The sequence below is a fragment of the Lacerta agilis genome, chromosome 8 (genome assembly GCF_009819535.1).
Source record: "Lacerta agilis isolate rLacAgi1 chromosome 8, rLacAgi1.pri, whole genome shotgun sequence".
Lineage (NCBI taxonomy): Eukaryota > Metazoa > Chordata > Lepidosauria > Squamata > Lacertidae > Lacerta > Lacerta agilis.
The window spans coordinates 11,878,509-11,904,593 of NC_046319.1; the positions used below are offsets into that span (position 1 = coordinate 11,878,509).

Below are 26,085 nucleotides of genomic sequence, written 5' to 3' on the forward strand. Positions count from 1 at the left end.
ACTGCCTACTATATGCCTCAATAAGACCTAGGCTTCTCCCTCTAATCCCGCCGACTATCGCCAGGGATGTTGACCGCATGAAATACTTACTGGCGGATGCCAACCCCTTGATCTCACGTGGAGTGGCCATCTACATATTACAGGCCCGGAAACTCAGGACCACCTTTTTGGCTAACTTCCCTTAGCCTTAGTCCTATGTACCTTCCTGACATGGACTCTGTTGTCATGCCCTGCTATTGCTCTTTATTTTATTTGTATTTTCCAGCACGGTTTTACCTCCAATGTTTTAACTGTATCTGTTGTATTCTTCGTATAATCGTGCCAGGCCACTGCCTGGTCTTTTACTATGTGCTACGGCCATATGGCTAATGCAATAAATAAATTGATGATGGAAAAAATAAAATAAAATCGCAGAGAAAGGCACCTACCACACAGTCACCTTCACTTTCACAAAGCACCTTCCTTCCTTAAGGTGCCACTCTAAGTAACTATCCATAATCCCAAACTGGTTAATTAATGGACACCTTGGACTGAAGCCAGTCGTCTAATAGGCGAAGTGATCTTTCATCATCCGGCAGCATCACTCTTTGGCCTCTTGGAAGACTGGAGACCTGCTACACACACACACACACACACACACACACACACACACGTGTATGCTTTCATAGAAGAAAGGGTCACAGGCTGAGGAGTGCATCTGCCTTGCATGCAGAAGGTTCCAGGTACGACCCCCAACAGCATCTCCAGATAAGAATGGGGGGGGGACTCTGCAGTAGAGGAAGATCAACTGAGTCAGTAGAAAGCAGCTTTCCACGTATCTGTGACTTAAGGGAAGGGAGTAGCTCAGAGGCTGGACACCTGCTTTGCATGCAGAAGGACCCAGGCACCACCGCATAAGAATGTGAACATCCCTAGAAAGGTGTTGTCGGTCCATTTAGACAATACAGAGCTAGATGGGCAAATAGCCTGACCATGTTGTTTCCTATTACAATCAGCCTCTTGTTTAGAATGATGAGGACTAGAAACCTGCTTTATTTTTAAGGAAAGGGCAGTAGCTCAGCAGTAGAGCCCGTGCAAAGCCCATGCTTTGACTGTTAAGAGCTTTCTGACAGTGGAACAAACTCCCTCGGGAGTTTGTGGACTCGGAGGTTTTTAAGCAGAGGTTGGATGGCCACCTGCTTTAGCTGAGATCCCTGCATTGCAGGGGGTTGGACTAGATGACCCTTGGGATCCCTCCCAACTCTACGATTCTATGAGTCCATCAGAAAGTTCTTCCTATTGTTTAATGGGCATCTCCTTTCTGGCCCTTTGAATTTGTTGGTTCAGGTCCTGCGCCCCAGAGCAGTAGGAAAACAAGCTTGCTCCATCCTTCATGGGACAGCATTTTAGGTGGTTTAATTGGGCTGTCCTATCAGTTCTAGAGCCATGCACGGTTTTAAAAAGAGGGTTCTAGATCAGGCATGGGCAAAAATGCCGATCTTGGGGAACCACTCACTTCTTCACCTTCGATTTAAGCTCTGCCGCTTCTCCGCATTAGTTTGAATTGTCTTTAATTTTAAAATCCCCATGAATATTCATGAGGATTTTTGGCACAGATTTCTCCTAACGGACACTTTTCTCTCCCTTTTCCTGCATGCAGCTTTTGGCTGATATCCAAGGCAATTATTTACAAAGCAATTTTGCCTAATTATAGCACATTTTTTTGTAGGTTGGTTTTGTGAAGAGATGTGTTTTCGCGCACACTTTGCCCGAGGAAAAGCATATATGCATTCCTGGATTATGAGTCTTGGGCTGGCGGAACAAGGGTTTACAAAATTCAGAAATGTGCGAATTTTGAAAGATCGGCTGCATTTCAGTCGCTGCATGGTTTCGAAATGTGAAAATTAGGTGGCTGGGCCTTTGAATGTGAGCCGAATTGAATTTTGCCTCCATTATTGTGAATGGGTAAGCCCTGGACTGTGGGCTGATGGGAACTGGAGACCAACAGCATTTTAAAGGTAAAGGTAAAGGGACCCCTGACCATTAGGTCCAGTCACGGACGACTCTGGGGTTGCGGCGCTCATCTCGCTTTACTGGCCGAGGGAGCCGGTGTATAGCTTCCGGGTCATGTGGCCAGCATGACAAAGCAGCTTCTGGCGAACCAGAGCAGCGCATGGAAATGCGGTTTACCTTCCCGCCGGAGCGGTACCAATTTATCTACTTGCACTTTGACGTGCTTTCAAACTGCTAGGTTGGCAGGAGCAGGGACCGAACAACGGGAGCTCACCCCGTCACGGGGATTCGAACCGCCGACCTTCTGATCGGCAAGCCCTAGGCTCTGTGGTTTAACCCACAGTGCCACACTTAACCGCCCCTGTATTGAGAACATAAGTAGAGTATGCTGGATCTGGCCAGCAAAGCATAGCCCTATCCTGGCTAGGAGCCATCAATAGCCCTCTCCTCCCTGAATTTAAAAAGTCTCCCAGGTTGGTGGCTATCAGTGCCTCCTGTGAGAGTGAGTTCCACAGTTTAACTCTACTTTGTGGGAAGGACTTTTTTTATCTGCCCTGATCCTCCCAACATTCGCGCTTCCTCCCTCCCTGACTCCTCTCAGGTGATTTGTCTCTTTAAAAAAAGTCCCTGCTGAAATTTGCTCACGACCCTAAATGCAGCTCCCCTAATGGACGTAAAGAACAAAGGCATCTCCTTGGGAGCTGAGTCAGCAGAGAAGACTGCTGCATCGCCAATTTTTCAGGACTTGTAAAAGCAAAAAAAAAAAAAAAAAAATTACAAAAAGAAAGTCCCGTTATTGCCATTTGCTCCTAAAAAGCCCAGTGGAGAAGCAAATAGGATCCCCCCGGCGTCCTCGCCGAGTGGGAGATTGGGCTATTATTGCCTCGTGAAATAACCAGTTTGAAGCAAGCAGAGGGAAAATCTAGGTCAGGCCATCTCTGAGCACTGAGAAGGCCATTTAGCAAAGGAGCACTTGCACCCCCTGCTGAAAACACAACCCCTCTTAGAGAGAGGGGAGGGCACAACAAAAAGATCTAATGCCATTCCAGGCTGCGCCAACAGAAGTCTAGTGTCCCGATCGAGGGAAGTCACAGAACTGCTCTATTCCGTCTTGCTCAGTCTGTACCTGGAGTCCTCTGGCAAGTTCTGGCCAATCCATTTTAAGAAGGGTATTGACAAGCTGCAAAGGGGAATTTAACAGAATGGAGAACTGGGCCAAAACTAACAAAACTTTACATTTGACTTCCTTCTGTAATGTTTTATTTTTGAATGGTTTTAAGGTGTAGTAAACTGCTTTAAGATTTTTTTTCTTTAAAATTATAAAGTGGTATAGAAAAAAAATGAATTAACAACGACAACAAAGGGATTTCAGCAGGGACAAATGGAAGGTTCTAGATGCACAAATCTAGGGTGGGGGACCCCTGGCTTGTCAGCAGCCCATGCACAAAGGATCTTAGCAGACCGTAAGCATAACATGAGTCAACAGTGTGATGCAGCAGCGGGAAAAAGCTAATACGATCCTAGGCTCCATCAACAGAAGTATAGATCAAGGGAAGTAATAGTACTGCTCTATTCTAGACCAAACCTGGAATATTGTGTCCAATTCTGGGCACCACAATTGAAGAAGGATATTGGAAAGCTGGAACGTGTGCAGAGGAGGGAGGCCAAGCCACAGGAGGAATGGGCGGTGAAAAAGAGGAGACTGAGAGTGACATGACAACCAGCTTCAGCCAACATAAGGGCTCTCCGATCGAAGATGGAGCAAGCTTGTTTTCCCCTGCTCTGGAAGGTATAAATCAATTGATTTATTACGGTCACAGATCAGAAGTACAGGGATAGAGAACATGTATAGGTTAAAGGGGCGCAGGTGGTGTTGTGGTCTAAACCACTGAGCCTCTTGGGCTTGACGATCAAAAGGTCGGCGGTTCAAATCCCTGTAACGGGGTGAGCTCCCGTTGCCCTGTCCCAGCTCCTGCCAACCCAGCAGCTCGAAAGCATGCCAGTGCAAGTAGATAAATAGGTACTACTGTGGCGGGAAGGTAAACGGCGTTTCCATGCGCTCTGGTTTCCATCACGGTGTTCCGTTGCGCCAGAAGCGGTTGAGTCCTGCTGGCCACATGACCCGGAAAGCTGTCTGTGGACAAACACCATCTCCCTCGGCCTGAGAGCAAGATGAGTGCCGCAACCCTGTAGTCACCTTTGACTGGACTTAACCGTCCAGGGGTCCTTTACCTTTACCTTTTTATACATAGGTTAACATTAAACTCTATAAGCTAGAGCACAGCAAATAGTACAAATATAAAACAATGAAAATATGTAGGTTAACATCTCAACTGCTAATTTATGTTATGACATTGGCCGTTAGACTCATTCAGAGCTTGACTCTTGAGTTTTATAGCGGGTGGTATATGGAAGGCAGAACCTGAACCAGTGGATTCAGACAAGGCGAATGCTGGCCGACTCTCCTTCCTTGGAGGCCTTTAAAAAGAGGTTGGATAGCCATCTGTCAGGGAAGCTTCAGCTGTGATTCCTGCACTAGGTTAAGGACCCCTGGACGGTTAAGTCCAATCAAAGTCGACTATGGAGTTGCGGTGCTATTCTCACTTTCAGGCAGAAGGAGCTGGCATTTGTCCGCAGACATCTTTCTGGGTCATGTGGCCAGCAGGACTAAACTGCTTCTGGAGCAACGGGACACCGTGACGGAAACCAGAGCGCACGGAAACGCCATTTACCTTCCCGCCACAGCCGTACCTATTTTATCTACTTGCACTGGTGTGCTTTTGAACTGCTAGGTTGGCAGGAGCTGGGACAGAGCAACGGGAGCTCACCCCATCACGGGGACTCAAACCGCCGACCTTCTGATCGGCAAAAGCCCAAGAGGCTCAGTGGTTTAGACCACAGCGCCACCTGTGGGGGTCCCTTGCTAACTCTACGATTCTATGAACATACCCCCTAATCTATGGCAGAAACATTGACCTGACCCAGCAGACTCTTATATTCCTAACCCCCACCCCACCCCAGCCTAAGAGACCCCCCCAGGAGAAAGGCGAGCGGGGTGGGAGGAAGAAACTTTGGAGAAACCGGAAGGCAAGTTTTGCCACAGTGCTTTGAATTAGCACCTGAGCTCCGGGGTCCCGGCAGTGGCCAAGACCCAGCCCTTCGCCCGCCACCCTACCCCACCCCACCCCACCCCACCCCACCCCACCTTTGTTCCTCCTGATGCAACAATGCTGGACCCCCGGAGTCACAAGCTGGCACAGTTCAGCTGGCCTTGCAGGGTGGTCAGTTGGCGCAGTTTATGAATAATAGAACAAAGACTCCGGGAGGTGGGGGAGGAGGCGGCGGGGCGGTCAGGCAAGAAATTTGCAGAGTCGATAAAGAAGACCCCTCCACACACACACACACACACACACACCACTGCAGTGGCTGCTGTTTCAAAAAGAGAGTGGCAGCTAGGGAGGGGATGGAGCAAGCTCCTGGGTGGAAGGGCACTCTCTTCGGTCTGAGCCCGTAACCAGGGCCCTGCTGCGTGCTGCAACAGCGCCACATGGTGGCCGACCCAGAGGACTGGCAGGGTGGAAAGGCGTTTTGGGACGAGGGACAGATCTGTCACACACACCCAACGGAACCGTTTAGGGCCAAGGGGGTTGTGTGCATCCGTGCAAGAAAGTATATTGAAGAGGCAGTCCTACCTCTTCAATATACTTCTGTCCTGCTCACTCATAGAAGATATCAACACGGCATGTGAAAATGCAACATGAAGCCATTTTTTAAAAATGCAAAAAAATGGACAAAGCCATAGTAAAAAATAATAGAATCATGGAGAGGGAAGGGATCCCCCAAAGATCATCCATTCCAACCCCCGGCAATGTAGCAATCTCAGCTAAAGCATCCCTGACAGATGGCCATCCAAACTCTGCTTAAAAACCTCCCAGGAAGGAGAGTCCATCACCTTCATAGAGTTAGACGGGACCCTGAGGATCATCTAGTTTGCAGCCTGCTTTGGTCAGACATGCCACCTTGCACCAGGAGCAGGGGGCTGGACTAGATGTTCCTCGTGGTCCCTTCGAACTCTATGATTCTATGAAACCAGGCTTGCTAATTGGTTAGCTTCACACATATATATAGCACTGATAGGCTGGCCTTTCTGATGTCACAAAGCCACCAACCTGCCCTACCCCAGGGCTATGGAGGGGCTCCCCAGGTTTTCAGATAAGGGGACATTCCCAGCCCTACCTGGAGACCTTCTGCATGCAGAGCAGATGATCCGCCACTGAACTACCACCCTTCCGTAAGTATCAAGTAAGTTTCTAGTCCTCATTGCGCTGAATAAATAAAGTGCTGGTTTAAAATAGGAGTTTGCCTTCTACCAAGTCAGATCATTGCTCCATCGTGCTCAGATTGTCTACACTGATGGGAAGCAGCCCTCCAAGCTTTCAGATGGGGGAGGCCGCTCCCAACCCTACCTGGGGATGCCAGGCGTTGAACCAGGGATCTATGGCATGACAAGCATAGGTCTCCCTCTCTATTATGATCTGGACCTAAAAACAAATCAGGATCCTAGTCCTCATGGTTCTGAACTAAAGGCCGGTTTAAATAGGAAGCTACTGCTGGGATCAGACTGTTGGTCCACCTGCACTGGCTGGCAGCAGCTCTCTAAGGGTTCATGGAAATGTAGAGTTGGAAGGGATCCTGACGGTCATCTAGACCAACCCCCTTAAATGCCGGAATATACAGCTGTCCCATACAGGGATCGAACCTGCAACCTTGGCGTGATCAGCACCATGCTCTAACCAACTGAGCTATGGACTGTCAAATGGCTCTCACTGCCAGAAAGTTATTCCGGATGCTTAGTCGAAATCTCCTTTCTTGCCACTCAAATACATATAACAGGCCCTGCCCTTTGGAGCAGGAGAAAGCAAGTTTGCTCCATCTTCCATGGGAAAGCCCTTGGGATCTTTGAAGATGGCTCTCATATCTCCTCTGTTCCAAGCTAAACATCCCCAGCTCCCTCAAGCGTTCCTCATCAGGTTTCGTGAAAATGACTGGGCTTGGCATTTTCATGCACGCCACCTCGGGCAACCTTGGAGAAATGGGGGGGATCTGAATGCAATAAATGAATAAACCAGAATAATCCAGAGGCGGCAGGGGGAGGTTTAGGTGAAGGTTAAAGGCACATTTCTTTGCTTATACCAGAAGATGGAGAACCCCCCCCCCCGGCTCGCAGGCCAGGTTGCATGCAGCTGCCAGACCTGATATCTCCTGCAGAGTCCTTTATCCCCCAAGCGACCCACACCTGACCTACAGGTGAAACTCGAAAAATTAGAATATTGTGGAAAAGACCCATTTATGTAAGCAATTGTTAGCTCCTGGAGTTTAATATATGAGATAGACTCATGACATGCAAAGCGAGATATGTCAAGCCTTTGCTTGTTATAATTGTGATGATTATGGCGCGCAGCTGATGAAAAACCCCAAGTTGAAATTGTGAATTTGGGGTTCTCATCAGCTGTACACCATAATCATCACAATTATAACAAATAAAGGCTTGACATATCTCGCTTTGCATGGCATGAGTCTATCTCATACATTAGTTTCACCTTTTAAGTTGAATTACTGAAAGGAATGAAGCTTTCCACGATATTCTAATTTTTCGAGTATCACCTGTAGGCCTGGCAAGAGATGGTGAGAGCTCGGGGTGGTACCCAAGGCAGGTTTGGAGGGGAGGGAGGCAGCATCCTGCAAGCAGTCAGGGATGCAGTTTCCACCATCGGGAAGAGCCAAAAGTCATTGAAAGCATGAGATCATCGCTCAAAGGGAGAGAAGTTCGAGAAGATTAAGTTCGCAGGGGATGGATGGTAAATGGAGAAATGTGGATGGAGAGGGCTAGGCCAAGGAGCATGTGCAGAGTTGCAACGCAGGCAGGAAGCCAGCAGAGGGGTTTTCCAGAGGGGCATCACACGGCCTACCTGCGCCTTCAGGGTGGCAGCATCGAAGACGGTGACTTGGTTTCCGCAGCTGGCCCACACGGCATCGTCCAGGGTCAAAAGGGTCCGTACTGGTGCCAGCCCCACCGTCAGGCAGGCAGGCTCAGCCTCCAGGTCCCAGAACCCCCCTGAAGCAAGGAAGAGCGAGAGCGGCATTAGAAAAAAGGGGGTGGCGGCTGTCAACAGAAAGCTGGTTTCTAGGGCAAGGACTGTCAGGGAGCACTGCATGGAGCAAGACTCGGACAGCCTCAAATCCTAGAAAGCAGGGGTCGGATTGGCTTAGCCTGAGCTGGCCGCAGAACCTGGGGAAGCCTGGCAGCTCTGATGCACTTCGCATGTGGGAAGCCCCAAATTCAATCCCCTGCATTCCCAGCTGAAAGGAACCAATGACAGGGAAAGGAGGGCTCTCTTTGCCCGAGACCCCGGAGAGATGCTGCCAGTCAGAGCAGGCAACACCAGGGTACTTGGGCAAATTGTCTGAGCTGGTACGCTGCGGCTTCCTAGGTTCCTGTCTAATAAGCCAACTAAATTCTGCAGGGTGTCGAGATGCAACGTTATTATTTCATAGCTCAGATCCAAAATTCATCTGCAGACAGGAAAAGCTTTCTGTCTGAGACCCCCAAGAGCTGCTGACAGGCCATATTATCACCGAGTCGTATCATTGCAGAGTTGGAAGGAACACTCAAGGGCCACCTGGTCCAACCTCCTTCAATGCAGAGTTCACATCTTAAGAATCCCTGAGAGATGGCCGTCCAACCTCTGTTGAAAAGCCTGCAAGGAAAGAGAGTCCACCATCTTCCAAAGGAGACCATTCCTCTGTCAAACAACCTTCTCCATCTCCAGATGTTTTGGACTATGATTTCCACCGTTGACAGCTGGCTGGGACTGAGGGGTGTTAACAGTCCGAAATGTCTGAAGGGCACCAGATTGGGGAAGGCTGGCATAGAACTGGTCCTGCCTTGTGTAAGGAACCTCCATACATTCGGGTCTCACCACCCAAACACAACGTGTTATTAGGAAATCATTGGTTAGGCAGGCATTCACACAGCAAGTGGAAAAATTTACACTGAAATTTTCTAATGAGGTCCCAAACATGGAATTTTGACCCAGAAATGATGGGGGGTGGGTGGAAAACACCAGGAAAACTTCTCTGAAACCTCGCAAAAGGCAAACAAGGAAGGGGGAAATGTTCTTTACCTGTCCGATTTCTCTCCCTGCCTCCCTCCCTCCCACCATTGTTTTTTGTGAAACAGCTGCTGCAGGCCAGCAAAACATACAAAGTAAGTCTTGTTTAAGGCTTCTTATTTGTTTACAGTACTAGACGCGGATCCAGCTGTGCAGATATTTGAATCTGCAGTGGTTTGGTTACTAATCCCTCATGTTTGGATAAGTGAATTTCCATATAAGGAGCTTTTGGATAGCGGGACCTGACTGTACTGTACATTCCTGCCATGCCTAAAAACCAGAGGTTTGTCTGGATAATTCACACCAGAATGTGAACTTTCGAGTCTTGCCCACCGTACGACACCTCTCAGAAGCTCTTCTCCTCTGCCAGGGATCAATCTTCCCTGCAGGATTGAGCTCAGGAGAAACTGGGCCTGCTAATTGGCTAGCTCCACCACCACCAACACTGATTGGCTGGCCCTTCTGACATCACATCCTGCGGAGCAGAGCCATTGTGGCCAGTATCCACCAAAAACCTTCTCCTCTGTGAATTTGTCCAATCCTCTTTTAAACCCATCCAATTCGGTGATGATCACTGCCTCCTGCAGGAAGGAGTTCCACAGTTTAACTCTGCACTGCATGAAGGAGGTCTTCCTTGGGAGGTTGCGGGCTCTCTTTCCTTGGAGGATTTTAAGCAGAGGTTGGATGGCCATCTATCATGGAAGCTTTAGTTGAGATTCCTGCATTGCCGGGGTGGGTTGGACTAGATGACCCTTGGGGTCTCTTCCAACTCTAAAATTCTATGGTTCTCTGTCCTGAATCTCCCAATACCGAGCTTCAACCGATGCCCCCCAGTTCTAGTGTTATGAGAGAGGGAGGAAAAAACTTTACTCCATTTTCTCCATGTTGACTCAGCCACTTGGACCAAAATGGAGTGGGGGCTATACAGCGACACTCTATAGCTCTAATTAACTTTTTTTTTTTTCCCTCCGAAAAAAAGATACTGATGCTGTAAATCTGAACCTGGTAAAACTTACTCAGGGCTGCCTTCAATTTAAACTGAACACCAGAGGGTCAAAAACAAGGCACAGGCGGCCAAACATATGGGAAATGAGCCTTTTATTTTCTTTTTTTTAAAAATAATAATAATATTTATTTTAAAAAGTTACTAAAGACATACAAAGAAAAAACAAAACTACATTAATAACAAACATAGTAGACATAACAAAAATAACAGCTAATACAATTATTAAAACTAATATTCCTTCCTCACATTATAGTGGGACATCCTCCTGTCTCCTCCTCCTGCGTCCCTTGTAAATAATAACTTCCAATTTTTTTTGCTATTCTATCTATCCTCTAGGAAATGAGCCTTTTATTTTCTTTTGGAACAGCCCAGCCACTGCCAAGCCCTGTAGAAACAGGCTGTGCGGCTCCTGAATGACTGTGTGTGTGTGTGTGTGTGTGTGTGTGATGATGATAATAATAATAATAATAATAATAATAATAATAATAATAATAATAATAAATGAGGAGCTGGAACAGGAAGCACCCTAACAGCGGAGGGGAGAGACAATGCTGTCTGTTTGCCCAAAGCCCCACATCACAGCTCCCCGGGCAAATCGCCAGCCTCCCCGTGTCAGCAGGCTGGGGAGCAAGCTCTCCCCACTGATATTAATATATGCAGCGTGTTGCATATATTATACTAGATTACTAGGTGTATCAGCAACACAGGTACATTTCTGTAGCTCCCCACTGATATGGCAAGCTGAAGGCCGGATCGGTAACTGGCAAAAACCACAGGAAGCTCCAACACACACACACACCCAGCATCTCGCCGCAAATCACACACCAAATGGCACTATTACGTTCCCGGTTATCCACTTCGCATCAACATTTCCCCCCCTCTCAGCGACGCAGGCACCGTTTTTCTCTGTGAATTGTAGCTCTTACCAGCTAGACAGAAGCATCGCTATTTTGGACGGGATCTCAGTTATTTCCAGCCAAAAGGAAAACGCTCAGAGGGAAAGTGCTGGAGATGTACGGAGAGGGGGGCGGGGTTAGACCTTGAAGTGGGAAAAAAAGGCTTCCCTGGCTGAATACAGATATACAAGACTATGGTTTTGGATGCAGAGAGATATCTACATATTTGGATGTAGAGCCAGTGTGGTGTAGTGGTTAAGAGCGGTAGACTTGTAATCTGGGGAACCGGGTTCGTGTCTCCACTCCTCCACATGCAGCTGCTGGGTGACCTTGGGCTAGTCACACTTCTTTGAAGCCTCTCAGCCCCACTCACCTCACAGAGTGTTTGTTGTGGGGGAGGAAGGGAAAGGAGAATGTGAGCCGCTTTGAGACTCCTTAGGGTCGTGATAAAGCGGGATATCAAATCCAAACTCCTCCTCCAAACTCCTCATCTGTTCTCCGTTTGCACCCTGCTTTGGTCAGACATGCCACGTTGCCCAAGGAGTACAGGGTTGGACTAGATGTCCCTCGTGGTCCCTTCAAACTCTATGATTCTGGCCTTTCTGGTATCACAAAGCCACCAACCTGCCCTACCCCAGGGCTACGGAGGGGCTCCCCGGGTGTTCAGATAAGGGGACATTCCCAGCCCTACCTGGAGACCTTCTGCATGCAGAGCAGATGCTCTGCCACTGAACTGCCACCCTTCCATAAGTATCAAATAAGTTTCTAGTCCTCATTGCGCTGAATAAATAAAGGGCTGCTTTAAAATAGGAGCTCGCCTTCTACCAAGTCAGATCATTGCTCCATCTTGCTCAGATTGTCTACACTGATGGGAAGCAGCCCTCCAAGCTTTCAGATGGGGGAGGCCGCTCCCAACCCTACCTGGGGATGCCAGGCGTTGAACCAGGGATCTATGGCATGACAAGCAAAGGTCTCCCTCTCTATTATGATCTGGACCAAAAAATAAATTAGGATCCTAGTCCTCATGGTTCTGAACCAAATAGGACGTTTCTGCTGGGGTCAGACCGTTGATCCACCTAGCTTACAATTGTCTGCACTGGCCAGCAGCAGCTCTTTAAGGTTTAATAGAAATGTAGAGTTGGAAGGGACCCTGACGGTCACCTAGACCAGGCTTCCTCAACCTTGGCCCTCCAGATGTTTTGAGACTACAATTCCCATCATCCCTGACCACTGGTCCTGCTAGCTAGGGATCATGGGAGTTGTAGGCCAAAAACATCTGGAGGGTCAAGGTTGCGGAAGCCTGATCTAGACCTACCCCCTGCAATGCAGAAATGTACAGCTGTCCCATATGGGGATCGAACCTTCAGCCTTGGCATTATCAGCCCCACATACTAAGCAACTGAGCTATCCAGAATTTCAGACAGGGGATATTCCCAGTCCTGCCTGGCTATGCTCCCAGGAAGGGAACCGGGGACCTCCGGCCCACAAAGGCAGGTCCTTTCCCATGAGAGCTATCGCCCTTCCACACTTGTCCTGCCTGTTACAAACGAGAAGGCCGCATGAGCCTGGAAGACGAGCCACTCCCCATCAAAGCAAGTGTCAGGGCAGGGCCACCGCAGGGAAACGGGCTGACCTCTCCCACCCACAGGATTGCCCTTAGCTTTGGGCGCTGATGACGAGTGACCCTGCTTTGTGCAGGCCTTGAAGGAAAGGCTGCGGGAATGTGCCCCACAGCGGTCTCGAAAGCGGAAGGACGTTGACAGGAAGGAGAAGATCAAAAACCTTGAAAGAGTCAGCTCTGCTGCAAGGGCAAAGGAGGAGAGACAGGGAAAGCAGAAGGAACTGTCAGAGGCTGCCCTGCTGTACCAACACAGCAAACAGACAGGGGATTCTTAATGTGCTTCGGCGAGGCTCCCCAGTGCCCTGATTCCGGGACGCAGCACAGCTCCAGTCTGTCACCGGCCCCAACTAATGCAATCAAAACACAGAAAGCTCCTTTGTATTATTCAGCAGATGAAGGAGGCTGGAAAGCTGAGTGGGGCTCACACCATTCGGGGTCTCTCTTTTGCAGCCCACCCAGATCACATCTATCCCCCAGCACGCACACACTGCTCAGGGGTGGAGCGGATGAGATCACATGTCGTGAACGTAGAAGGGAGTTTTATATTATCGATCCATTGCCTGGATATGCCACCTTTTCATCCAGGATTGCTCCAGGTGGCACACATGGTTCTCCCCCTCCTCGTTTAATCCCCACAACAACCCTATGAGGTAGGCTCCCTAGGTGGCACAATGGGTCAGTGCGTCGGGCTGTTAACCAGGAGTTTGGTGGTTTGGCTGTGGGCAGGATTCCTGCATTGCAGGAAGTTGGGCTAGATGACCCTAGGAGCCCCTTCAAACGCTGCCATTCTATGATTCTAGGTTAGAGAGAACAACAAAAGAGATTTAAAGATGCTTTCAAAGGTAAATCTTAAAAAATAAAAAGGTAAAGGTAGAGGGACCCCTGACCATCGCGGACGACTCTGGGGTTGTGGCGCTCATCTTGCTTTATTGGCCGAGGGAGCCGGTGTACAGCTTCTGGGTCATGTGGCCAGCATGACTAAGCCACTTCTGGCAAAACCAGAGCAGCGCATGGAAGCGCCGTTTATCTACTTGCACTGGTGTGCTTTCAAACTGCTAGGTTGGCAGGAGCTGGGACTGAGCAACAGGAGCTCACCCCGTCGCGGGGATTCAAACTGCCGACCTTCTGATTGGCAAGCCCTAGGCTCGGTGGTTTAGACCACAGCGCCACCTGTGTCAGTAGTATAAATACTGAAAATTGGGAAACACTGGGCCTGTGAGCACTCAGATTGGAGAACAGCCTCTACCAAAGGCGTCATGGACTTTGAAGAAGCACTGACTCAGGACAAAAGGGAGAAACAAGCTAAGAGGAAGGCATGTTTAGCAAATCCTCTCCATGACCAACTCCCTTCCGGAAACCTATGTCCCCACTGTGGAAGGACATGCGGATCCAGGACTGGCCTTCACATTCACTTAAGACCATATTCATGGAAGACAATCTTACTAAGCTATGAGTGATCACCAAAGATAAAAAGATTCTAGCTTAGGCTGCAAAAAGGCAGTGACTGCCCCTCCCCAGTCACTCAGGGAGCTACTTCATCGCTGAGTGGGGATTTGAACCCTTGTCTCTCCCAAAGCCTAGCCTGACACTCTAACCGCTGCAGCACAACAGGCACACAAAATTCTAGTCACGCCTCTTACCTGATGGAGGAGAGAGAGCAGGTGGCAACGTTGTGCAGACACCAGCCAACTTTGCAAAGAGAAAATTTGCATTTCTTGCTCCACTCACTTTTGACCCCCTGCCCCAACCCACCAGGGGGCATGCGGTCCCCAAAAGCTTGCCCGGAAGGGAATGCGGCCTTCTGGAGCCCCGTGCACCTGTCCTAAAGTATAATTTACCCAACCTCGTAGGATGGTTGGTCCCGCTAAGATTTTATCTTGGGGGAGAAGGGGCGGAAATGGAAAGAGCCTCCCTGCCTAATCGGGCCAGGATTAATCTCCCTGTCCCTTCCCACCCACCACCCCCGCAACCTTTTGAGTCTGTATGTTTTTCAAAGTGATTTGTGTCTCCCCATCCCCTGCCCCGCCTCACCCCCCATTCTCCACGTTCCATTAAACACTCGCGATCTGCGCCTCGTTGCCTCCGTTCCGGGGTCGTAAACGGATGTTTTCTCGCGGAGCCTCCGATCTCCACTTGGCAAACGCTTTGCGTTTATTAATTAGCGTCTCATAAGCCGGTTATGGTTTTTAATTAAAGTGTGTCTGCCTGGAAGATGGAGGGGGGAGGTGGCGGAGGAGAGCGGGGGGCGGGGGAAGGTGTCCGGGGGAAGGGGGCGAACGAGAGGAAAGCTTGCCGTCTCCCAGGCAGATGTGGGTGCGTTCGATCTGCCGCTCACATCTGCAAGGGGGTCGGCGCCACCTCTGTCGGGCGAAGATACCTTGTCGGAGGTGCACCTGTTTTCTCGATAGCTGGGAGGCTGGCATTTCTCCACGCATTGGAAGGAGTGAGAAAAACGGAGCAGAAACGTGTCGGTTCTGATAGCACCGGAAGATTCAATGGCTACCAGCCCTGATGGCTGTTGCTCTGCCTCCGTTAGCCAGAGGCAGTAAATGCCCCCAAAATGCCAACTGCTAGAAATCACAGGTGGCGAGGGTTGCTGTTGAGCTCAGGTGCTGCTTTGCGGCTTCCCATTGAAGCATCTGATTGACCAGCTCTGGAGGGTAGGACTTGAACCAGGGTGGATAAAAATCAATGGTTGTTTTTTTAAAAAAATAATAAAAAATAAAAATCGGATTTTTAAAATTTAAATCAGACTTTTTAAATAAAATGCTTTGGGGGGGAATCTTTCTAAAGGTAGTTTTCTATTTAAGTTACATTATAGTCAGGAAATAAGGATTTGTTTTTTCAAAAAAACAACAACACATTTAACCACATCGGTTAGCAAACATGGATACATATGCTATAATGTTATTGCTTTAATTAAATAAATTGTTTAAGTTGTTATTAAGGAAATGATTGTTTTTCTCCTTCCAATAAAGTACAGCAGAAAAGCTGTCCAAATATAAACAGTTAACCTCACGATAATTTCATAATTATCGGTCTATGGACTTCTAACAGTATAACCAAATCAGTCATTTTTGATATAACTGTAAAAACTACTCTGAAAATTTATTATTCCTAAAATGAAACCTTCATCTGGTTGTAAATACTGTATTGAGATTATACCAGCAAGAATGAGTCTTTCTGTTTTATAAAAAATTGATTTAAATCAAGTCTTACTGACTAGTAATTTAAATCAAGTCTTACTGACTAGTGATTTAAATCAATTTGATTTAAATCAAATCCACCCTGAAAGGAGATGCCAACTAAACATTGGGAATAACTTTCTGACAGTAAGAGCTGTTTGACAGTGGAGATAGAGGTTGCGGACTCTCCGTCCTTGGAAGTTTTTAAGCAGAGGTTGGATGGCCATCTGTCATGGATGCTTTATCTGAGATTCCTGCATTGCAAGAGGTTGGGGGATAAAAAGGTAAAGGGACCCCTGACCATCAGGTCCAGTCGTGTCCAACTCTGGGGTTGTAGCGCTCATCTCGTTTTATAGGCCGAGGGAGCCGGTGTTTGTCCACAGACAGCTTCCGGGTCATGTGGCCAGCATGACAAAGCCGCTTCTGGCGAACCAGAGCATCGCACGGAAACGCCGTTTACCTTCCCGCTGGAGCGGTCCCTATTTATCTACTTGCACTTTGACGTGCTTTCAAACTGCTAGGTGGGCAGGAGCTGGGACCGAACAATGGGAGCTCACCCCGTGGCAGGGATTCGAACCGCCGACCTTCTGATCAGCAAGCCCTAGACTCTGTGGCTTAATCCACAGCACCACCTGGGTCCGGTTGGGGGATAGAGGACTACAATTCTATGAATCTATGATTCTATGATCCTTTGCTTGGGTTTGAATGAGACAAGGGGACTCATTCAAAAGAACCCAGCTGAAATGGACCATTGAGCTCACAAATGCAGCCAAGCAGATGGTTCCGCAAAGCACAACCTAAGAACTGGCTGCCACACCGGGCTAGTGGCCCATCCAGTCCAGCATCCTGTTCTCAAAGTGGCCAACCAGATGCTCATTATGGGAAAACCCCAGAAGAGGACCTGAGTGCAAGAGCAACTGTCCCCTCCTGCGGTTTCCAGGAGTGGAGGGAGAAGGCAAGCCATCATAGCAGCAGCCTTATCCTCTTCGAAAGCCATTCTAGCTGACCCATCGCTCTAAATTATCATATAGATTTACAGAACTGTAGGGATGGAAGGGGCCGGAGGGTCATCTAGTCCATCCCCCTGCAATGCAGGAATCTCAGCTAAAACATAAGTGACAAATGGCCCCGGGGAAGCAGATTCCATTGCTCAGCTTTGCACTGTGTACAGAAGCACCTCCTTTCTGGAGACAGTTTGCTGCAGTGGTTGGAGTGTCGGACTAAGACCTGGGAGATCAGGGTTCAAGTCCCCACTAGGCCATTAAGCAGCCTGCTCAATTAGTTGAGGACTAGAAGCTTGATTTGTTTTTAAGGAAAGGGGCATAGCTCAGTGGCAGTGATATATAAGGAAGCTTCCTAACATCATATCAAATTCTTGTGAACACCTCCCTATCCACTCCTTAGTTACACAGCCCTTTTTAATATGCCTCCCACAACTAAAACCCTCAAACATTTTAGCCTTTCCTCATCGGGGAAAGTATTCCAACTCCTTCATCTTTTGAGGGTTGCCTTTTTCTGACCGAGGCTTCCCCTGCTGTGTGTTTTCAGTCTTTAAAAAATGGATGATGAAACGCTCTCCTTAAACAGAGAAGACCTCACAAACAGAAAATCAAAGCTGCTTTGGAGCAAACAAAAGATGGCCCTAACCCGGCATGCAAACACACAGAGAGACAGAGGCATGCACAGGTGACATTGCCCTGCGCTTGTGACGTCCGAGGAGCCTGGTGAAATCAGAGTGAACTGACCCAAACGAGAGAGAGAGAGAGAGAGAGAGAGAGAGAGAGAGAGAGAGAGAGAGAGAGAATCTTCTCTGTTCATCAAACATTTACAGGGAACGAGAATTTTAAGCACGCAGCTGACAGGCTTCAGTGGCCGTAAAACAGCCACCCTCCCTGCCGTCAGAGAGAACTGACAGCGAATCAATAGGAAATTACAGAGCGCTCAAATTGAGGTTTTTGTCTCCAGACCTAAACTTGAATCCCAGACCCTGCATTTTAAAAGCCAATTAGCATAAAGATTTTACTTCATTTTGATGGTGGGTGGGTGGGGTTTTGAGTGAAGGTACAGAGGAAGGTCCCCCTCTCCCTGCCCCCCCCCACACTCTCTTTTGCCATCTGCCAGAAATAAAAATAGATTTTAAAGGAATCAAAAGGCACCAATTGCAGGGGAACCTGCCCCACGCACCCAGAAAGGAACCTCAGAGAGAACCGGGTGCACAAACCCGTTTTATGATTGCAGTGAGTTTTGGGGGTGCGGGGAAGAGGTGGCCGACAAGTTCTGAAAGGGAAGAGGCTGCAGCGGACCAACCGAGCGACTGCTTTGCATGCAGAAGGTCCCAGGGTTCAATCCCCGCTGGCAGCATTTCAAGTTAGGGCTGGGAAAGGACGCTTCCCCCCCTCTCCCCGCCACCGCATGCCTGAAACGCTGGAGAGCCATTGTGCCAGTCAGTGCAGACCAGTAATTCCCAAACTTGAGTCTCCAGCTGTTTTTGGACTACAACTCCCATCATCCTTAGCTAGCAGGGATGATGGGAATTGTAGTCCAAAAACAGCTGGAGACCCACGTTTGGGAAATACTGGTGCAGACAATATGGAGCTAGATGGACCCATGGTTGGATATGGCTTCCTGCGTTCCTTGTTTGAATCAACCCTTTATTCTATGTACAATGAGGACTAGAAGCTTGCTTTGCTTTTTAAGCAGAGGACCAGTCAGATTCCTCCAGGAAGCCCACCGGCATGGCATGACGGCCACAGCTCCTCTCTCTCACCGTTGTTCATAAGAAGGGCCCTGCTGCTCCACACCCTGTTCTCACAGGGGCCGAACACACCTAAGAACCTAGGAATCTAGATAGACTGCCCCTGGACCTGGAGGCTCCACAAGCAGCCTGGTGGATCAAGCCAATGGCCCGCCTAGTCCAACATCCTGGTTTTATGGTAGCCAACCAGATGCCCCAAGGCGAATTCCGTAAGCAGGACCCGAGCACAAGAGCCCTCTCCCCTGCTGTGGTTTCCCGCGACCGCCATTCAGAAGCATCCTGCAACAGTGGGGAACCTTATAGCCACTGATCGCCTTCTCCTCCTCTGTGAATCTGCCTCGCCCTCTTCTAAAGCCACCCAAGGACCAAGCCAGGGTCTTGCCCAACCCGCTATCCCCACGGGCGCCCGTGCTCACCGCTGGTTCTCGCGTAAGCAGCCACTGTTCCATCCTGCAGGCCAGCAAAGAGGTAGTCGGGGCTGTGCTTCAAGCACAGGACTGGCTGGAGCCCGGGGCTCTTGCCCGTCAAGAGGCACTGCGTCCCCATGTCCACGCTTCCATAAACCAGGATGCTGGAGGGAGGAAAAGCAGAGCTCCGTTTAGAGTGCGGAGAGAGGACGGAGATTAACACAGGAAAACTGGAGCAGAAGGAGCGACCCCTGGTGGGTGATCAGAGAGGTGCAGGAGAAGGCCTTGTGCGTGTTTCGCACACACAATCATGCACTGTAAGGCGAGAAAACCCAACAGCAAACCTGTTAAGAGTTTTAATCTGTACTGTTATAATGTTATACTTGTAAAATCAAATAAAAATGATTTCAGAGAGAGAGAGAGAGTTTTAATCTGCTTTTAGTCTATTTGAACCTTTTCGAAAGTCTTTGGTTATTGTTGAAAATCCTTCTTATGGGTAATTTTATTGTTTGGTCCCTTTTGGGGGGGGGGGAACCACACCGGGAGTTTTTTTTCAAACAGTATAAAATTTTGACAAAATAAATCAATTTTAAAAATTCAACGAGACCGGCTAACGTTAACGATTTTATGGTTTGCTTTTTAATGGGGGAGATGGGACCAAAGCCCTTTGCAAGAAGCCAAAAATCGTCGCCGGCAATGCAATTTAACAGTTTTTCAGAACAAGTGCAATTCATAATCAACGAAAGAATTCCGCCCCCCCCCCCAAATAAAAACACACAGCCCATCCCAGCCTAAGCAAACTGCCAATGATTTGCTGTGCCATCTCTGCAGACTGAGTCCCATCACCCACTCAAGGCGACTGGTTGGACAGAACGCAGGGAGCCGAACTGCAGGTGGCGCTAGAGCAAATGAGAGGCACAGCCAACCAATGCTCACTTTGTCCCCATCCTCCTCCCTGCTAGCTTTTGCAAGGGGCGTCCCCAAGGAGAAAGCTGGCAGGCAAGATCATACCCTGGTCTGGGTGTAAGTAAGAAGGCAGGGAGGTTGGGGCTGACTGGGGCTAATGGGTAAGGGCCCCACTTTACCTATCGAACCAGCCAACACTGAGAAACAAAAGAGAAGTCTTATGGGGCAGAGCCAGCCTGATCCCCTGCAGAAGGCCCCATTGCTTCCTCACCTGCCGTCCTGCAGCCCGAGGCAGATCACCGGCTGTGGCGGCAAGGCCTGCTCAGCAGACGTCTCCAAACCGTCGGCTCTCTCCTCTTCGCTCCTCTCGGGAATGTATTCCGAGCACAGGACCTGGGCGGCGACCGGAAAGGACTTCACAGTGCGGGGTGCTGCCCGGTTCAGGGAAAAGATTTCGACCTGGCCTCCAGCCCCCTCCTGCCCTCCGCCGACCTAGAGGAGTCAAGAGGAAAAGGAAGGGAGAAGGCATTCTCCTAAATAAGTATTCTTGCAATCGTGGAACCGTGGAGTTGGAAGGGACCTCAAGATTTATCCAGTCCATGAAGGACCTTTTGAGGTGGTCCACTCCACCATCAAGGGACGCGGGTGGCTCTGTGGTTTAACTGATCTAGGGCTCTAGGCTCTAGGGCTTGCTGATCTGAAGGTCGGCGGTTTGAATCCCCGCGACGGGGTGAGCTCCCATTGTTTGGTCCCAGCTCCTGCCAACCTAGCAGTTCAAAAGCACGTCAAAGTGCAAGTAGATAAATAGGTACTGCTCCGGTGGGAAGGTAAACGGTGTTTCCGTGCACTGCTCTGGTTCACCAGAAGCGGCTTAGTCATGCTGGCTACATGACCCGGAAGCTGTACGCCGGCTCCCTTGGCCAGTAAAGCAAGATGAGCGCCGCAACCTCAGAGTTGTCCATGACTGGACCTAATGGTCAGGGGTCCCTTTACCTTTACTCCGCCATCAAACAGCTCTTACCACCCCAAAATTCTCCCTAATATTTATCCTTTCTTGCCATTTGATTCAAGAGCAGCAGAAAACAAGCTGTCTCGATCTTCCACATAAAAGACCTTCAGGAATCTGAAAATGGCTCCCACTTCCCTCAACTGGATTTGTCTGCCCTAAATCTCGCTGGCTTTACAACATACCAAATTGCAGTGGCTGTTGCAAGCCTCAGATGATGTCCCCACCCTCACCCGCAAAAAAGCAAACAGGAAGCATGTCCCCGTGCTCAATGGCAAGCCCCCCTCTTTGCCACACAAACTCACCCAGAGATAGCCTTGCGGCAGAGAAGTGCTGACAGCGGAGAAACCCAGCAAGGAAGAATGGACCGGGCTGTGGACGGCGGCACCAAGCTGAACAGAGGATAACAAAAAAAAGGGGGGGGTGGGGAACATTTAGGAACGCACAAAGTTTCCTTCTTCCGAGTCAGTTCGTGGGTCCAGTTAGCTTAGTATGGACTAGACTGGACTTCCAGTCCAGGGTTTCAGGCCAGAGAGCCTTGGAGATGGGACCATACAATAATAATTTTAATAATAACAACAATCAAATAAAGGCTGAATGAATGAATGAATAATACTGACCTACATGGTCCATGGCATAAGGTATCCTATGATTATGTACTGCTGAGAGCTCACAAAGGAAATTCTAAATTATTATTATTATTATTATTATTATTATTATTATTAATACAGTTGTACCTTGGTTCTCAAACGTAATCTGTTCCGGAAGTCCTTTCGACTTCCGAAAATGTTCAAAAACAAAGGCGCGGCTTCTGATTGGCTGCAGGACCTTCCTGCACTCAATTGTAAACCGTGGAAGCCGCGTTGGATGTTCGGCTTCCAAAAAACTTTCACAAAGTGGAACACTCAATTCCAGGTTTGCGACGTTTAGGAGCCAAAACGTTCAAGAGCTAAGCTATTAGTACCAACAACAACAACAATGCTATTATTTGTACCCAGCCCATCTCCTATATTGCCCCAGCCATTATGGGTGGCTTCCAAAATATATAATAACACAGTAAGACATTAATCATTAAAAGTCCCTATACAGAGCTGCCTTCAGATGTCTTCTAAAGGTTGTCTAGTTACTCATCTCCCTGACATCCAATGGGAGGGCGTTCCACAGGATTAATAATAATAAATGATAATTTATTCAGGATGACTTCCAACTAACAACAACAACATGTTATTTATACCCCACCCAACTGGTTGGGCCTCCCGAGCCAACAGAATATTTAAAACACGATAAAACATCAAACATTAAAAACTTCCCCAAACAGGGTTCCCTTCAGATGTCGTCTAAAAGTCAGATAGTTGTTTATTTCCTTGACATCTGATGGGAGGGCGTTTCACAGGGCGGGTGCCACTACCGAGAAGGCCCTCTGCATGGTTCCCTGTAACCTCACTTCTCGCAGTGAAGCTGGACCTCACTGTCTGGGCTGAACAATGAGGGTGGAGTTGCTCCTTCGGGTATACTGGGCCGAGGCTGTTTAAGGCTTCCAAGGTCAGCACCAACACTTTGAATTGTGCTCGGAAACGTACTGGGAGCCAATGTAGGTCTTTCAGGACCGGTGTTATGTGGCCCCGGCGGCCACTCCCAGTCACCAGTCTAGCTGCCACATTCTGGATTAATTGCAGTTTCCGGGTCACCTTCAATGGTAGCCCCACGTAGAGTGCATTGCAGTAGTCCAAGCAGGAGATAACTAGAGCATGCACCACTCTGGCAAGACAGTCTGTGGGCAGGTAGGGTCTCAGCCTGCGTACCAGATGGAGCTGGTAGACAGCATCTCTGGACACAGAATTAACCTGCACCTCTATGGACAGCTGTGAGTCCAAAATGACTCCCAGGCTCTGCACCTAGTCCTTCAGGGGCACAGTTACCCCATTCAGGACCAGGGAGTCCTCCACACCAACCTGTCCTCTGTCCCCCCAAAAAAACAGTACTTCTGTCTTGTTAGGATTCAACCTCAATCTGTTAGCCACCATCCATCCTCCAACTGCCTCCAGGCTCTTACCATTCGATCAGACCAGGCATAGGCAAACTCAGCCCTCCAGATGTTTTGGGACTACAATTCCCATCATCCCTGACCATTGGTCCTGTTAGCTAGGGATCATGGGAGTTGTAGTCCCAAAACATCTGGAGGGCCGAGATTGCCTATGCCTGAATTAGACTATGAAATAGCTAAGCTTTGCAGCAAGAGCTAAGCTTCGCCATGGGGCGCATGAGTCGATTCCCCCTCAACCTAGAAAAGGGGGGGGGAATCCAAAACTTTCCATGTCCCCCCCCAAAAAAGAGAGCACAGCTGTCTTTCACCAGAGGTGAAATGCAGGGATCCCTTTGAAACCAAAGGACATACTTTACACTTTTTTTTTTTAAAGACCCCTGGCCTAAGCTGTCCCAGATCCTCCAGGGTACAGGAGGAAAGGACATGTTGGAGTCAAAGGAGCTTTGTGGATTAATCATAAAATATGTATCCAGATGCCATGCCTCCCCCCCACCCCCCCAGTTCCAGCTGCTTGCCTTCATCATTTTTTCCCCCCCAAGCTGGGTGGTTGCATTGAAACCATAGATCATCAAAAGGAGTAAAATCTGAAGCCGGCCTGATGGAATAAAGCTTTGGCAAAGAAAGAAAAGAGAAGCATTGCGGGGTGGGGGGTGGAGACGACTCTTCGCCATCCCCAGAGGAAATCTCGCCGGCATTTGGTCTAATTAGACAAAACGGCAACCAGGCCTTCAGGAGAGGGAGAGAGAACACACACACACACACACACACACAAAACCACAAACACATCCAGAAGCCACCACTGACACACACACACACACACACACACACAGCTGCTCCCTCTGGAGCTGGAGGGGTGGGGTCGAGATGGATGAAGCCAGTGGCCAGAAAACTTCTGCATTCCCCGCTAATTGGATTTTTTTTTGGGGGGGGGGGTTGACATTGAGAAGCCCTCTGCAGCGCTAACAGTGGGAAGCAGAGTTCCTCCGGTTCTGAACAGAGGAAAGGATTGCATTATTGGATGCAAGGAGAGCGGGTGGTTTGGTAGCAGAGCCTGTGTTTTGAACAAAAACGAGGTCCCAGGTTCAAATCCTGAAGGCAGCATCCAGGAGGAGGACCCGAACTGACGGGTTCAAATGATGGGAAAGGAGTTCGGTTAAACGTTAGGAATAATTTAATAATTTTCTGAGGGCGAGAGCTGTTTGGTGGTAGGACGGACTCCCTCAGAAGGTGGTGGTGTCTCCTTCAGCACAGGTTTCTAAGCGAATGCTGGGTGGCCACTTGTCTATGATTCTTCAGCACTGCAGGGGGTTGGGCTGGATGACCTTTGGGTAGCACTTCAAACTCTACAATTCTGATGCTATCTCCAGGTAGAGCAGAGAGAGAGACACTCCCCTGCCTGGAACTCTGGAGGGGTTCACTCTGCCAGTCGCCGTAGGAAAGGATTGCTTGACTGCATGGGAAACGGAGGAAGCTGCCTTCTACGGTGTCAGAGCCTTGCTCCACCTAGCTCCATATTGCCTGCACTGACCAGCAGCGATGGCTCTCCAGGGTTTGAGGCAGGGAGCTGTTTCCCAGCCCTGCCTGGAGATGCCGCCAGCGGGGATTGAGCCTGGGGTCTTCTGCATGCCAGGCATGCCTCGAAAGATTCCATCAACGGTGCCTCCGGAAAATTTTACACATCACTTGGAAAGACAGGCGTTACTAAAACCAGTGTACTGGAAGAAGCAAAGATCCCCAGTGTCTAAGCAATGGTTCTTCAATATCAACTTGGTTGGACTGGTCACGTTGTGCAGATGCCTGATTACCATCTTCCAAAACAACTGCCCTATTCCGAATTTAAGAATGGAAAGCGTAATGCCAGTGGTCAACAAAAGAGGTTTAAAGACTCTTTCAAGGCAAATCTAAAAAAATTCCTTCCAGTAGCACCTTAGAGACCAACTAAGTTTGTTCTTGGTATGAGCTTTGGTGTGCATGCACACTTCTTCAGATACACTGTAACAGAAGTCACCAAGCCCTTGGGTATATAGTGAGAGGGTGGGGAGGGGTATGACTCAGCAGGGTGGTGGGAATGGGTGATTGACGACTGTTAACGACTGCAATTGGTCTTACAGGAAAAAGCAAAGATGAGATGGCCAAAAATAGCTTTTATCATGTATTATGAGATAAGAATCCAATGTCTCTATTCAGACCAGGTCTCTCCATGGTTTTAAGTTTGCAACTTATTACCAAACTTAAAACCATGGAGAGACCTGGTCTGATAAAGCTATTTTTGGCCATTTCATCCCTTGCTTTTTCCTGTAAGACCAATTGCAGTCCAGTCGTCAACAGGTTTTCCACACCTATCAGCCCATCACCCATTCCCACCACCCTTCTGAGTAATACCCCACCCCACCCTCTCACTATATATAAGGGTCTGGTGGCTTCTGTTTCAGTGTATCTGAAGAAGTGTGCATGCACACAAAAGCTCATACCAAGAACAAACTTAGTTGGTCTCTAAGGTGCTACCGGAAGGAATTTTTTTTAAAAAAAATTCGACTACGGCAGACCAACACGGCTACCTACCTATATCTAGAACTTTTTAAAAAAGGTAATATAAACACCGACAACTGGGAAACACTGGCCTGCGAGCGCTCCAATTGGAAAACAGCCTTTACCAAAGGTGTCATGGGCTTTGAAGATGCTGAAACTCAGGACGAAAGGGAAAAACGTGCTAAGAGGAGAGAACGCTTGGAAAACCCTCACTGTGATCAACTCCTGCCCGGAAACTTATGTCCGCACTGTGGAAGGACGTGTGGATCCAGAGTTGCGCTCCACAGTCACTTACGGACGCACTCTCAAAACCGTGTTCATGGAAGACAATCTTACTTGGCTAGGAGTAGATCGCCGAAGAAGCAGCAGCATGCCAGGCACATCCTCTATCGCTGAGCTATGAGAGGGGGTGGTTCAGGGTCCAAGCGCCTGCTCTGCATGCATGTCCAATCCCCGCTGGCAACGTCTTCACAGATAGTGCTGGGGCCCAAGGATCTGACTCAGATAAGGAATCACCCTATTTAAACTCAGAGCACTTGTTTTATTTTAAGAGGAAGGAGCTTAGC

General features: G+C 48.8%; 1 protein-coding gene across 9 annotated transcripts in view; it reads right to left on the reverse strand.

The window, feature by feature from the left end:
- ARHGEF10L (Rho guanine nucleotide exchange factor 10 like) overlaps window positions 1-26,085 on the reverse strand; it is a 105,703-nt gene that overhangs the window by 20,405 nt on the left and 59,213 nt on the right. For all 9 annotated transcript variants that reach the window (XM_033159474.1, XM_033159476.1, XM_033159472.1 and 6 more), the window contains 4 exons: window positions 21,252-21,338; window positions 20,212-20,432; window positions 19,044-19,198; window positions 7,962-8,107 (listed from right to left, as the gene is read on the reverse strand). In XM_033159474.1, the coding sequence (XP_033015365.1) occupies window positions 7,962-8,107; window positions 19,044-19,198; window positions 20,212-20,432; window positions 21,252-21,338 (609 nt within the window). The remainder of the gene's footprint in view (window positions 1-7,961; window positions 8,108-19,043; window positions 19,199-20,211; window positions 20,433-21,251; window positions 21,339-26,085) is intronic.